Source organism: Pogoniulus pusillus, chromosome 2, assembly GCF_015220805.1.
Source record: "Pogoniulus pusillus isolate bPogPus1 chromosome 2, bPogPus1.pri, whole genome shotgun sequence".
Lineage (NCBI taxonomy): Eukaryota > Metazoa > Chordata > Aves > Piciformes > Lybiidae > Pogoniulus > Pogoniulus pusillus.
In genome coordinates this window covers 45,092,782-45,106,665 of record NC_087265.1, presented here as the reverse complement: position 1 = coordinate 45,106,665, position 13,884 = coordinate 45,092,782, and the positions used below count along the sequence as shown (strand labels likewise).

The 13,884-nt window shown below is 42.2% G+C and overlaps 1 protein-coding gene across 3 annotated transcripts in view; it reads right to left on the bottom strand.

Moving 5' to 3' along the window:
- Nucleotides 1-1,419: 1,419 nt before the first annotated feature.
- GALNT3 (polypeptide N-acetylgalactosaminyltransferase 3) overlaps nt 1,420-13,884 on the bottom strand; it is a 28,923-nt gene continuing 16,458 nt past the window's right edge. Inside the window, exons 8-12 of one of the 3 annotated variants that reach the window (XR_010306808.1) lie at nt 12,649-12,780; nt 10,652-10,753; nt 7,818-7,970; nt 5,321-6,776; nt 1,420-2,818 (exon numbers count right to left, since the gene is read on the bottom strand). Coding sequence is in view for 2 of the 3 variants with exons in the window: in XM_064163923.1 (XP_064019993.1) it covers nt 6,654-6,776; nt 7,818-7,970; nt 10,652-10,753; nt 12,649-12,780 (510 nt within the window). In the remaining variant the exon portion in view is untranslated. Of the gene's footprint in view, nt 2,819-5,277; nt 6,777-7,817; nt 7,971-10,191; nt 10,259-10,651; nt 10,754-12,648; nt 12,781-13,884 lie in introns of those variants that run through there. The other 2 variants (XM_064163923.1, XM_064163932.1) reach the window with 2 other exon arrangements.

Sequence of the window (13,884 nt, the reverse complement as noted above, 5' to 3'; positions counted from 1 at the left end):
CTTGGCTTCTGATACTAAAATGGGCTTCAGCTTGCACAACATTTTGTTCATATGGCTTAGTTCTATATGCACACCACAAAATGCACAGTGGAGACAGCCTGCATTTTTATTCCCACGTGTGTGCTGCACTGGTTCTAGTTCTGCAAGCTGTGGGCCATGGCAAAACAACCTTTGCAGAAGAAATCTTTCACTTATATTGGAAATCACTATGCAAAAAAAGCATTTTTAGTTATTTTTCTTCTGGCATTTCCCTTGGACTTTTGACTCCATTCACAAACAAGTCTTTGAAATACACACTGGAGCTGAATGTTACTTTCTTGGCCACAACTCTGCCTCTTCCTATGCCTCTCATATCAAAGGCACAGGCTGCTCCTCATCTCACTTGGCCTTTACATGGATGGCTCCGCTGTTCTCCAAACCCCATCCTTCTTGATCCAAGTTGCTGCCAACAGTGAGGCTCTGCTCATAGCAGAGCTAAAGCAGAAGCCCAGCTTTTAGGCAAGCCCAGCCAACCCACAGAAACCAATTCTTGTTCCAGAGCCAGCAAAAACATTGCAAGTCTACACTTTAACCACAGACCTTGAATAAGTCAATAGGCAGCTTTCAGCTCTTGATTTCCAGTTATCTAGACAGGCAGGTAGTAGCCATGATTCAGCCTGAGCTCACCAGCTCTCTTTTCCCTTACTCCTTTTTCCTCTTGTTACACATTCCATTCCCTTTCAAAAACATAACCCTGGGGCTCCTGGCTTAACAGCCACACAAGTATACTGAGTGAACATTTCATGGTCCTAGAGCAGCACAGCTCAACATCTCAGGCATGTGTGTGGTGTCACTGTGAACTGCTATGTCCTTTTAAGATACAGATTTTGTTAGCTCATAGAAATTATTTGATACCTTCTTCCTTGGCTTCAGACCCAGTAGTTAACCAGCCTGTCAACTGATCAGTTACCAGTGACAAGGCACAGGATCATTTCTCTGCCAGCATGCTCATGCTCAGCCACTTTTTCAAGACAGCACTGCATGTTTGAAATAGAGGAGGGTTAGCCAAGTGGAGAAGCAGCTAGACTTCTCAGACCCATAATTTAGGAAGCACTGAACACTTCAGCTATGAAATCACTATCTAAAGAATTCAGAAGATACATTAAAATACAGAAAAAATTACACTGGAACGTTTGAAACTACAGCACCAAATGAGATCCATGCACAAGTTAAAAGCATTGGCTACAGTTCTGACAACTCAGCCACTGAAATGAGGCTCCCTAAGTTTCAATCTAATATCTTGATCAGATGTATGAAATTATAGAAGACCAATTCCCAAAATCTGAGACATTATTCTTTAAAAGAAAGTTGTGGCCACAAATTCCTCCAGTTTCCTGTATTTCTAAGAGTACTTCAACATACTCAAAGAGATACATAGAGAATGGTTAGTTCAGCATCTTTATTGATGATCTGGATGAGGGGGCTGAGTCCAGCATCAATAAGTTTGCAGATAACACCAAGCTAGGAGGCAAATGTCCATCTTTGGAGGGCAGGAGAGCCCTGCAGAGGGATCTTGCCAGGCTGGATGGGTGGTCGGAGGCCAAAGGGATGAGATTTAACAAGGCCAACTGCAAGGTTCTACACTTTGGCCACAACAACCCCAAGCAGCATTACAGGCTGGGGACAGAGTGGCTGAGAGCAGCCAGGCAGAAAGGGACCTGGGCCTACTGGTAGATAGCAGCTGAATATGAGCCAGCAGTGTGAACAGGATGCCTGGACCAGGAACAGTGTGGCCAGTAGGAGAAGGGAGGTTATTCTGCCCCTGTACTCAGCACTGGTCAGGCCACACCTTGAGTCCTATGTCCAGTTCTGGGCTGCAGCCCTCTGATCATCCCTGTGGCTCTTCGCTGGACACACTCCAGCAGGTCCCCATCCTTCTTGCACTGGGGTCTCCAGATCTGTACACATTACTCCAGGTGGAGTCTCACCAGAGTGGAGTAACTTAAAATGATTTTAAAACACAGAATAAATTCTGACTTCCATAGCTAGAACTGAACAAAAGAATTGTAATAAGCCATGTGACTTGCAATACCTAATCTTAGTATAGAACACAGTGAGAAGTACACATATTGCTACACCTGTTATGAAACAATCTGAGTTTACCAACTGGAAAAATAAAGTGGAGCTTCTCTAGCACTGTTTATGGAGATATTCTTAATTCCAAGTGCAGCAGGTTCCTTGCAGTTCATATTTTCTCCTAGTTCTGATTGTTACCTTTAAAAAGAAAACTGTTAATCATAGAATCTGTCAGGGTTGGAAGGGACCACAAGGATCATCCAGTTCCAACACCCCTGGCCATGGGCAGGGACACCCTACCCTAGAGCAGGCTGCACACAGACTCATCCAGCCTGGCCTTAAACACCTCCAGACATGGGGCCCTAACAACCTCACTGGGTTAATGAGCAGATAAATTATGTTTCCTGTATGCAAATTACAATCTGACAAGTTTGTAGAAGAAAGAGATTACAGAAAGAATTTTCCTTTAGTGATACTTTAAAAAAACAAAAGCTTTTGCTGTAAAACAGGAACTAAGACCTGAAGAACACAAGTCCTATTAAAGGATTATGCTAAATACCTTGGAAACCGAGTGAAATGATGTTCAGTGTCATTCCTGGGAGTCATCCTGGCATACCTGCTATGTAATCCTCATCCTCCGTTCAGATCTGGTGAAGAGTTTTCATGTGGACCTGCAGCCTACTTTGTCTCAACTCCTGCAGCTTGTCAAGTGAATCCACTGCCCTTCCAATATTGGGTTTGATCTTGGCTTTGTACTCCAATACTGAAATATGGAAACACTTGTCAATGGGCACAGGCAGCTCTTGGTGCAGTGCTATTCATTGCAGCCTTCTGGTGGCATTAACGACCCTTCCCAATTCCTATCTGCACTGTAGCAAGTTACAACTTTAACTTCACAGAATACTCTCACAGGTGTCACTAAAAGCCTTACAGAAGCCAAGACGTGATTCAAAGGCATCACTATCACACTAGAAAAAGAACTTAAGCTTAAATTAATGCTTCTGACAAATCATTGCTGGTTCTTGCTTATTCATTTCTTGTCTTTTAGATGACTTAGAACTACTGAAAGGATTTCTACTTGCATTTCTTCAGCAGACACTGTTAACTAAAGACAGAATCCCTTCCCCCACTGGAAATCAAAACCCCATCCATCCACCCACCAGCTGTTTATATGGAACAATATTGTTTATTTGTGGGGACAAAAAGGACTGTGGCAGGTAAAACTCACCCCACCCCACAAGCACCAAGGGCAGAGGCTTGCTGGGAGCTGACAAAGATCAGCTCAATGCTGCAAGACATTAGCCTCCAGAATTGCCTCTGCTCTGGCACTGAGAAGCAGGGCACACAGAAGCAGGCCAGCAGTCAGATCTTCTCCCCTTTGAATGGATCCTTGTCTAAGAAGTCCTCAGCCCCCCTCTGGTGTTTATGTATATAACCTGGGTACCCAGGGGGAGATTTTCCTTTTTGGAGTGAGAGTGTGCACATTTTGGGTCATCTACCAAACAGTTTAACTGGTTGTGCAGAAGTGTATTCCCAACTGGCATCCAACTCTGTAATTTTATTGTGTAGAGAAGGAGAGCAGACCAACTGCAATAAATCCAGTTTTCAGGTGGTTGTTGCTATCCTTTCCATGGGTGCCTCCACAACAAAGACAAACTCAGCACTGCTCAGGCCACACCTTAAGTACTGTGTCCAGTTCTGGGCCCCTCAATTCGAGAGAGATGTTGAGGTGCTGGAACATGCCCAGAGAAGGGCAATAAAGCTGGTGAGGGGCCTGGAACACAGCCCTGTGAGGAGAGGCTGAGGGAGCTGGGGGTGTGCAGCCTGGAGAAAAGGAGGCTCAGGGGTGACCTTATTGCTGCCTACAACTACCTGAAGGGAGGCTGTAGCCAGGTGGGGGTCAGTCTCTTCTGCCAGGCAACCAGCAACAGAACAAGCGGACACAGTCTTAAGTTGTGCCAGGGGAGGTCTAGGCTGGAGGAGGAGGTTGCTGGCAAAGAGAGTGATTGGCATTGGAATGGGCTGCCCAGGGAGGTGGTGGAGTCACTGTCCCTGGAGGTGTTGAAGCAAAGCCTGGATGAGGCACTTAGTGCCATGGTCTAGTTGAGTGGATAGGGGTGGGGGATGAGTTGGACTGGATGATGGTGGAGGTCTCTTCCAACCTGGTAAATTTTATGATTCTGAAGTGATTTTATGCTATTCAGTCTTTAATAGCCTGTCAAGTTTATTCTCAGCTTTATATTTGGTCATAAAGCAAATATTTTTCCTTTTTCTTCACTTGAAAAAATCTGTTTTTTTTCCCCTTTTGGTAGCCATGACCTTTTCCTTACTCTCCTCCCTCTGATGAGTACACTACTTAAAGGAAATGCTAAGCATTTTCTAAAATGCTGTTACTGGGTGCATCTAAGCAGGCCAGGTTGCACTGCTCAGCTTTTCAGTGTTATGTGCACCCTTCCTGGGTTGCTATTAGTCACAGGATCACAGGGTATTAGAGGTTGGAAGGGACCCAAGGAGATCATCAAGTCCAACCCCCCTGCCACAGTAGGACCATGCAGCCTAGCACAGATCACAAAGGAACACATCCAGACAGGCCTTCAAAGTCTCCAGAGAAGGAGGCTCCACAGCCTTCCTGAGGAGCCTGTTCCAGTGCTCTGGGACCCTTACAGTAAAGAAGTTCCCCCTTGTGTGGAGGTGGAACCTCTTTTGCTGCAACTTACACCCATTGCTCCCTGTTCTATCCCAGAGAGCAAGTGGGCAGAGCCTGTTGCCCCCCTCCCTGACTAGCCTCAGATGTTTATAAACCTTTATTAAATCCCCTCTCAGTCTTCTCTTCTCCAGACTAAACAGCCCCAGGTCCCTCAGCCTCTCCTCATAAGCCATGCCCTCCAGTCCCCTCATCATCCTCATAGCTCTCCACTGGACCCTCTCCAGCAGATCCCTGTCCTAGTTTCTTCCATTTGAACAGATACTACACATGTTCAACACAATTCTTTCCACGAGCTGCAAAGTCAAAGTACCTTTTTACCTAGAATCAATGCTTCCCATCTCTGCTTAATAACAACAGTGGCATCTATAACATTGAATCTCCTCCTTGCTTTTATTCTGCTGCTTCCTTCCCTTCCTAGAAAAGTTCATTACTTTAATTTCATTGCCATTTTTCCTAACACATGCAAAGTTAAGGTTATTTTTAACCCTCCCTAATCTGCATTAACTAGTTAAGTCTTCTCCAAACCAGAATGCAAAAGTTTATTATTAAATAGTTTACCTTACTAAAGTGCAATTTTATGTGACCTTAGATGCCTTAAAGGTGGGATGGTCATCAATCTCATATTCATACCCTGAAGTGGACATTTTCAAGTGTGCATACACTTCTGTTCCTGAAGATCACATTTCCTATACAGAAGAGTTACCTTAAAGAAGGCCTGAGAAAAATCACAGTCAGAGAATGGTCCATGATTGGTGATTGCAATGGAAGACTAAGTGGAGGCTGTTTAACAACTATGCACCCAGTAAAATAACCCAAGAAATAGCTAAAAGTACTTATCAAAGGAAAGCTATTTAAGAAGTCATAGCTCTGCATGGTCTACTGAAGTATCCTTGTGGATGCTTGCAAGAACACCGTATTTCATGAAAAGACCTAACAGAATAGTTAGGAAGGCCAAGATCTTACTTGGACTGATAAACACAGAGGTAAATCCTTTGTCAAAGTGAAACAACAACAAGAAGAAAAGAGAAGAAAGAAAACCAGCATGCAAATGTTCACACAGGAAACTATGTCAAGAAAAGAAAGCTGTTAAGCAAACATTAGTGATTCATGCAAAGGTAGGCAAAAGGTTCATCTGGTAGCTTAACAAAAGTCCTTCAGAAAAATCTAATACAACAGAACTTTGTCACATTTAAAAATTAATATAAATGTATACTAAATTTCCAGGTAAACAAAAGGAAGTTAAACATGAGAAGAAGCAGATTTTTCCATTATAATCATCATACTTCCATATTTCAGTGAGAATGATTATTTTTTTCTACAAAACTTGTTGCTAGAAGCTGAGCACAGTGTGGTAAACCTATTTGGCTTTGGCCTGAAAGTTAATTATTCTCATTTTTCAAGTGAAGGAACTTAAAAACACTGAGAGATCTTCACTAAGTACATGATTAAAACACACCAAAAAAAAAATCAACCAACTGAGCATAAAAATATACATACAGAGTGCCTTGGGTTTTAGGCAGTATACAGTAATTTCTTGTAGCTATACAAAGAAAACTAGTCCTCTTCAGAAGTACTTACAATCTGTGGAACAACAATATACACAGAGTCCCCAAGGTGAGAGAGAGCCAATGATCCACAAATCAGTGCTCAACATATAAAGTCTTAGCATGGAAATACTGTAAACATTTTTCTTCAACCTCAGTCAGCTTTGGTATAAAAGACTCCTAGGGAATCTCTGATGACACGTTTTACATCCAGCTTAAATAAAAGGGAAAAACAAACACTGAAACATTTGTCATTTAAAGGATTATCACTTTAAAATGTTGTTTACATAGATGATCACAGTTTAGAATCTCTTAATAAAACATTCCCGGTCTATAAATATCAAACTTTAATTGTTCTGGCCAAAGATCCATTTCTGGAAGGAGTCTGATGGGTTACAGGGTACCAAACTCGGATGGTCTCCGTTTCCTGTAAGGCACATATGTAGTGCTGCATTGTACAGAGTCTGATCCTGAAGCATAAAAAGGGAAAATAAAAATTAACAATGAGTATGCTGTTTCTCTGCCACTCTTCATTTATCCCTAAATTCACAGAATCAGTCAGGGCTGGAAGGGACCACAAGGATCATCTAGTTCCAACCCTCCTGCCATGGGCAGGGAGATCCTACCCTAGAGCAGACTGCCCACAGCCTCATCCAGCCTGGCCTTAAACACCTCCAGCAATGGGGTCTCAACCACCTCCCTGGGCAACCCATTCCAGCCTCTCACCACTCTCATGCTCAACAACTTCCTCCTCACATCCACTCTGAACCTACCCACCTCCAGCTTCACTCCATTTCCCCTAGTCCTGTCACTCCCTGATATCCTCAAAAGTCCTTCCACAGCTTTTTTGTAGGCCCCCTTCAGATACTGGAATGTCACTTCAGAGCCTTGTCTTCTGCAGCCTGAGCAGCCCCAACTCTTTCAGTCTGTCCTCACAGCAGAGCTGCTGCAGCCCTCTGGTCATCCTCGTGGCCCTTCTCTGGACACGCTCCAGCATCTCCACATCCCTCTTGTAATGGGGGCTCCAGAACTGGATGCAGTACTCCACGTGGTCTCACCAGAGCGGAGTTGAGGGGGAGAATCACCTCCCTTACCCTGCTGGCCACACTTCTCCTGATGCAGCATTGTTGTTGAAGTGTAAGGTACTACAGACAGAGGCTAGCAAACAAGTATGAACAGCATGCAAGTAAAATTTGTTTTCTTAGGAAATAAAAAATATTTTTAAAGGTACAACACATTTGGACTGACTTCCAGGTGGATGCTCAGACACCCACTGAAGGACATCAACTTATTCTGTGACTTTTCCGCTTTGTTTAAAATAGGGAAATTGTCCAATTTTCATCTGGTAACTGAAAAGTGGAGATTATCTGAATTTTTCTCCCAGAAATAGACATATTCCCTTTTGGCTTCAGAGTTTTGGTTGGTTGTTGTTTTGTTTTTTGACTGCAAAACAACAATTAACTCATAAAAATCATTGATAAAAATACCATTTCACAATGCAGTCCAAATACCTTTTGATGCAGCCATTGCTCTTCTCCAATGGTAAGGGTTTTCTGGCCTTTGTAGTTACACTCATGAAGCTGCACAGGTCCTTTAGTGGCATGCAGACAAAGCTCCTTCTGAATGTTATGTCGAATTTCATGGTGTGCAGAATATTCAAAGTACTATTTAAATAAGTTTAGAAGTTATGTAAATAAGCAATCAATAGTGTCAAATTAAATGAACCCTTTGAAATGCCAATACACAAAGTATTTAAACTTCCAGTGAGCTAAATACATGTTAGAGATGATGCTGTTATGTTCTCTTGTGAGCTAAGCACTAAAAAAGTGAGCTTGTGAGATAACCATTAAAAAAATATGCTTATATTTGGTGAGTGAGGTTTACCATTACTTTCTGACAGCAAAGTATTCTTAAAGCTCAGAAATTTGAGGCCATCATTCCAATCTTAACAGGAATTTAATTTGAAGTTACAGACACAACTGTCCTTTCATCCCTCTGGGTCCTACCCTACCATCCTGGTCATCTCCTCTTCTCCCTCATTAAACAGCAGAGTTCCTATCATTTCATCTCACCAGCACTGTTTCTTGGCTCTGTACATCAGCATTCTTCACTATCTATTTCCTTTGATTATTAAGACCAGGCTCAGTCGGCTCTCTGTGGCTTTCAATTATCTCTCCAATTGGTCAGCTTCCAGCTCCTCGGTGCCTTGGCATCATTTGGAATAGCAGTGAAGAACAAACAGGCTTCTCACTCTAAAGTCTCTGCATGCAACACTACTCTCTGAAACAGGTACTGATAGGAATGACCTGCTTAGTCACTTAGCTCTCAGACAATTTACCCTATGCTCATCTGACTTACTCTATTCCCATTTATCTTTTAAACTTCAAAATCCCTGCAAGCTCTGAAAATGTGACTTGAAAGCTACATTTAAATCTTCATTAATTTTTGGATATTGAGATGTCTTTTGAAATGGATGTGTTCCCAGAACCAGAATATTCTAAAATGGAAGAATGATAAACTATTGATGTACAACTCTGAAAACTAGGTTCTCTTTTCTGCTCCATTCTCTCTTCTTGAATATATGGATGAAGATGACACAAGGCATGGAAAAATTCAGCCTACACTGCTAAAGCCTAGCAAAGAACATAAAAGCCCTTGAAAAGAGAATATTGCAATAAGAAGGGTTAAATAAGCAAATATGCACATCTCCTGAGCATTAGCAGCAAAATCTACACTCAAATTCCCTGCAGGTTAGCATTTAAAGGGATTATTTAATGTTATTTCATGGAAGAAGGAAAAACAAAACCCACAGCACTTGTAAGTGTAAGAGTTTTAGCACAGTCTAAGATAACTTAGAGACAGATGACAAGAAGAGCATATAGCAGATCTCTTAATGGGTGTCTTGGTACAGTGTTCTCACATTAATCACCGTGACAATGTGAAAAGGCCAACATAGAATTAATCCCCAACAAAACAGGAAAAGGTTAAATATTGTAAGAACCTAACATAACAGGATAGAGTGTTCCATTTCACCCCAAAACTAAGAAAGCATCAACTAACTGGGATCATCATTGGAGGGTTTGTAATATTGAAGATATTAAAAAAACCTCAAACAAACACAGAAAAATTACAGCTGTATCTTAACCAAAACTTAAAAACCTTTAGTTATTAAGGATCTACAGTTCACCAAGTAACTCCTTAGGGTAAAAGAGAAGTGTTTGTTTCTGGACAGGGAAGGAGATGTTACCTCTACTGGTGTTACAGTAGTGCCTGAAGGATCTGGTATTTGACAACTACTGTAAATACTACTTGTAGAAGAAACAGAGCACCACTGCTGTCTCCAAGAGCTGTTCATCAAAGAGTGCTCATTCACTTTCATTAGCCAGTATAAGATAGATCACTTTGGCCTCACTCTATGAGGCTGCAAGCATGACAGGGAAGGTGGCTCAGGCCTGGCCACTTAGAATCATAGAATCAACCAGGTTGGAAGAGACCTCCAAGATCAGCCAGTCCAACCTAGCACCCAGCCCTAGCCAGTCAACTAGGCCATGGCACTGAGTGCCTCATCCAGACTTTTCTTGAACACCTCCAGCAACAGCAACTCCACCACCTCCCTGGGCAGCTCATTCCAATGCAAATCACTCTCTCTGCCAACAACTTCCTCCTAACATCCAGCCTAGACCTCCCCTGCCACAACTTGAGACTGTGTCCGCTTGTTCTGTTGCTGGTTGCCTGGCAGAAGAGACCAACCCCCACCTGACTACAGCCTCCCTTCAGGGAGTTATAGACAGCAATGAGGTCTGCCCTGAGCCTCCTCTTCTCCAGGCTAAACACCCCCAGCTCCCTCAGCCTCTCCTCATGGGGTTTGTGTTCCAGGCCCCTCACCAGCCTTGTTGCCCTTCTCTGGACATTGGTTGGGTTCCCATCAATATCTTCCTTGACAGTGCGAGTCCTAGTGGCAGAGAAAGAAGCAATAGGAGGAAGCATAAGGAAAGGAAGAATTAAGATGACAACACTCACAAAAAAGTAGTCAGGGTAGGATGAAAAGGTTTTGCACAGAAAGGAGAGGTGAAGTGAAGCAGTACAATTGTTTTAGAAATCTGAATCTGTATGCTGAATGTACAATGTAAGATGCAAAGGGCACTAACAATACATACAGGAATTAACTCAAAAAGCTCCCCCCAAGCAAAGAAACAAAAAAACCCCACCCAACCAAAATCCCCAAACCACATAGTAAACTACTTATTTTAAAAGAGAGTCAGTCTCTTCAAAACTAATGAAAAGCTTTAATACAATAAAGCTTCAGCTGAACAGATCATAAAAATCAGAGATAAAAATATTTCACCTGATTTCCTCCAAGGCCGTGACAGGAGTACATGATCAATGGTTTGCCACCATGGTTATTTTCACCAACATCCAGACACATGTGGTTGCCTATATTTTGTAGCTGAAGAAAGGATGTTAGCACAAAGGAAGAAGCTTAGGAATGATAGAAAATTTATCTGTCTCACTTCTACACAAAACTAACCTTTGCTTTAGCAATGGTTACAGCCGTTAGTGAATTTTTACTTCCTGCTACACTCAACTCTAAAAATCACAGAATCACAGAATGTCAGAGGCTGGAAGGGACACCAAGAGTTCATCCAGTCCAACTCCCCTGCCAGAGCAGGATCACCTACATCAGATCACACAGGAATGCGTCTGGGTGGGTTTTGAATACCTCCAGAGAGGGAGACTCCACAATCCCCCAGGCAGCCTAATCCAGTGTTTTGTCACCCTCACAGTGAAAAAATCCCTCCCCATGTTTACATGGAACTTCCTTTGCCTCAACTTCCATCCATCACCCCTTGTCCTATCATTGGGCATCACTAAGCCTGCTCTGTCAGTTGTTTTCTAACCAAGAGCCTAGTAACAATGTTATGGCTATCCAAAGCCACACACAGGCTACTGGTGTAGAAAGTTACTGTTATTCCAATCACAATGTGAACAAATACATGTAAAACATGCAAAAATAGAGGAAGGGAACATTTGCTAAATATTCACAGCCACTGCAAATTAACAATTGCTAGATTTTAAATACTTTTTCTTTGAGTAATCAATGCCCAAGATATTATTTGGCAGAGGAAATGCAATGTTTTTTTCTAAAAGCCTGTATGTGTATCTATAAACATCATAAGCTCATTCTGTGAGGAAAAGAGCTGTCCAGAATTCCTCACTAACATGAAGTAAAAATTCTCTCAAACATTTTACTATGTGAAGCTAAATTTGCCTTGAGAATTCATGGGAAGTCTTAGCACTGGTTTAGTACATAGTGTGTAATTTTGCACTGTTGGTGACAGGAAGAACGTTGCTGAACCTAGCAGGTTATAAGATCCCATTGAGCCAGCAGTGTGCCCAGGTGGCCAAGAGAGCCAATGACATCCTGGCCTGTGTCAGGAAGAGTGTGGCCAGTAGGATGAGGGAGGTTATTCTTCCCCTTTACTGAACACTGGTGAGGCCACACCTTGAGTGCTGTGTCCAGTCCTGGGCTCCTCAATTCAAGAGAGATGTTGAGATACTGGAATGTGTCCAGGCTGGTGAAGGGTCTGGAACACAAATCCTATGAGGAGAGGCTGAGGAAGCTGGGGGGGTGCAGCCTGCAGAAGAGGAGGCCCAGGGTTGACCTCATTGCTGTCTACAATTACCTTAAGGGAGGCTGTAGCCACGTGGGGATTGGTCTCTTCTTCCAGACAACCAGCAACAGAACAAGAGAACAGTCTCAAGTTGTGTCGGGGAAGGTCTAGGCTGGATGTTAGGAGGAAGTTGTTGGCAGAGAGAGTGATTGGCATTGGAATGGGCTGCCCAGGGAGGTGGTGGAGTCACTGTCCCTGGAGGTGTCCAAGCAAAGCCTGGATGAGGCACTTAGTGCCATGGTCTGGTTGATTGGCTAGGGCTGGGTGCTAGGTTGGACTGGATGATCTTGGAGGTCTCTTCCAACCTGGTTGATTCTATGATCTTCAGTGGAGTGGAACAAACACTTTTAGTTTTACATAACAGTAACATATTGAAATTTTCATGGACTAACTTGCAATTTTTTTTCCCCTCAAATAGGGACAAGACAACAAGTTTCAACCAGAAAGTTCCATTGAGCAAGGCCACTTTGCTCAACTTTTGTATCATCACTGACAAAAACAAACAAAAGAATTCATATAGCAAGGTATGCAGAAGAGGTTCTTTGTCCAGAGTAGTGACAGAAAATCCTAGAGCAACTTATGACAGCTAAATGTAAATGCATGGCCAATGTAGCATAAAAGAGCATCAAATATCCTCAAGACTATATAAAACAATTAAAATTAAACTTACATATCCAGAAAACAAAGGATTCAAGTCTGGCACATATACTTCTGGATAAACATTATTGAGATACCAGGTAAAATTTTTACACTGCAGACGTTGTCTTAAATCAAGTCTTTTTGATATATCCCCAAATGTTTTCTGTGAAGGAAAGAAGAGAGAGTGTTACTAATTACTAGCATTACTAATCCCAATTTCATACAGATATGATATTCTGTATTTTTGTGTTAAGTTTCAAGCTTCTATATCTAGATTGTTTAAATACTGTCTTATTGCAGTTACTGCTGTTTGTTTTTCAGTGTCATAAAAGCACTGACATGTTCACTGCAGCATTTTAAAGCACGTGCAAGAAAATTACTTCATAACATGGAAGCAACAGAAATATTCTTAGTTTCAAGAGAGTTTTAACACAGTGCCACGAAGTGAGAATGTACAGACAAGACTATACTGATGACAGCTAGAAAGCCAACTTAACTCACTAATCTGAAATAATGAATTGGATTAATCAAAGAATTTGCCTAACAGTACAATGCAGAATCTCCCAGACAAAAATCAGCTGTCTAGCTGCTAAACATAGAATCATAGAATCAGTCAGGTTGGAAGGGACCACAAGGATCATCTAGTTCCAGCCCCCCTGCCATGGCCAGGGACACACTATGCTAGAACAGGCTGGCCACAGCCTCATCCAGCCTGGCCTTAAACATCTCCAGGCATGGGGCCTCAACCACCTCCCTGAGCAATCCATTCCAGGCTCTCACCATGCTCATGCTGAACAACTTCAACAACTTCCTCGTGTCCATGCTTAGAAAATCTAATGTTATTAATGATAAAATAGTAATAAAAGTTTATCAGATGAAGGGAGGGAAGAAAAAATAGCTTCCACATGATGAAAGACCAAAGTTTGAGAAAAGTTACAGAAATAAACTTAAGTTTTAATCAGATAGATATCTCCCCCTGTTTCTATCACTGGATAAGATTTACTGTGCAGTTAAAGAACTAAATCTGCTTTTTCAGTAAAAATATTACACAACTGATACTAGTGAGATATTACATTTCACACACACAAAAAAATAGGTTAGTTTGCATTTTCTATGTCCAGTGACTTCTCTCACTCATTTCTTGTAGTTCCAGTTGCAAACAACTCATAGGTTGGACTGGATGATCTTAGAGGTCTCTTCCAACCTGGCTGATTCTATGATTTTAGAGAAAAACATATCCTACCAATAAAACCCCCCCACCACACAA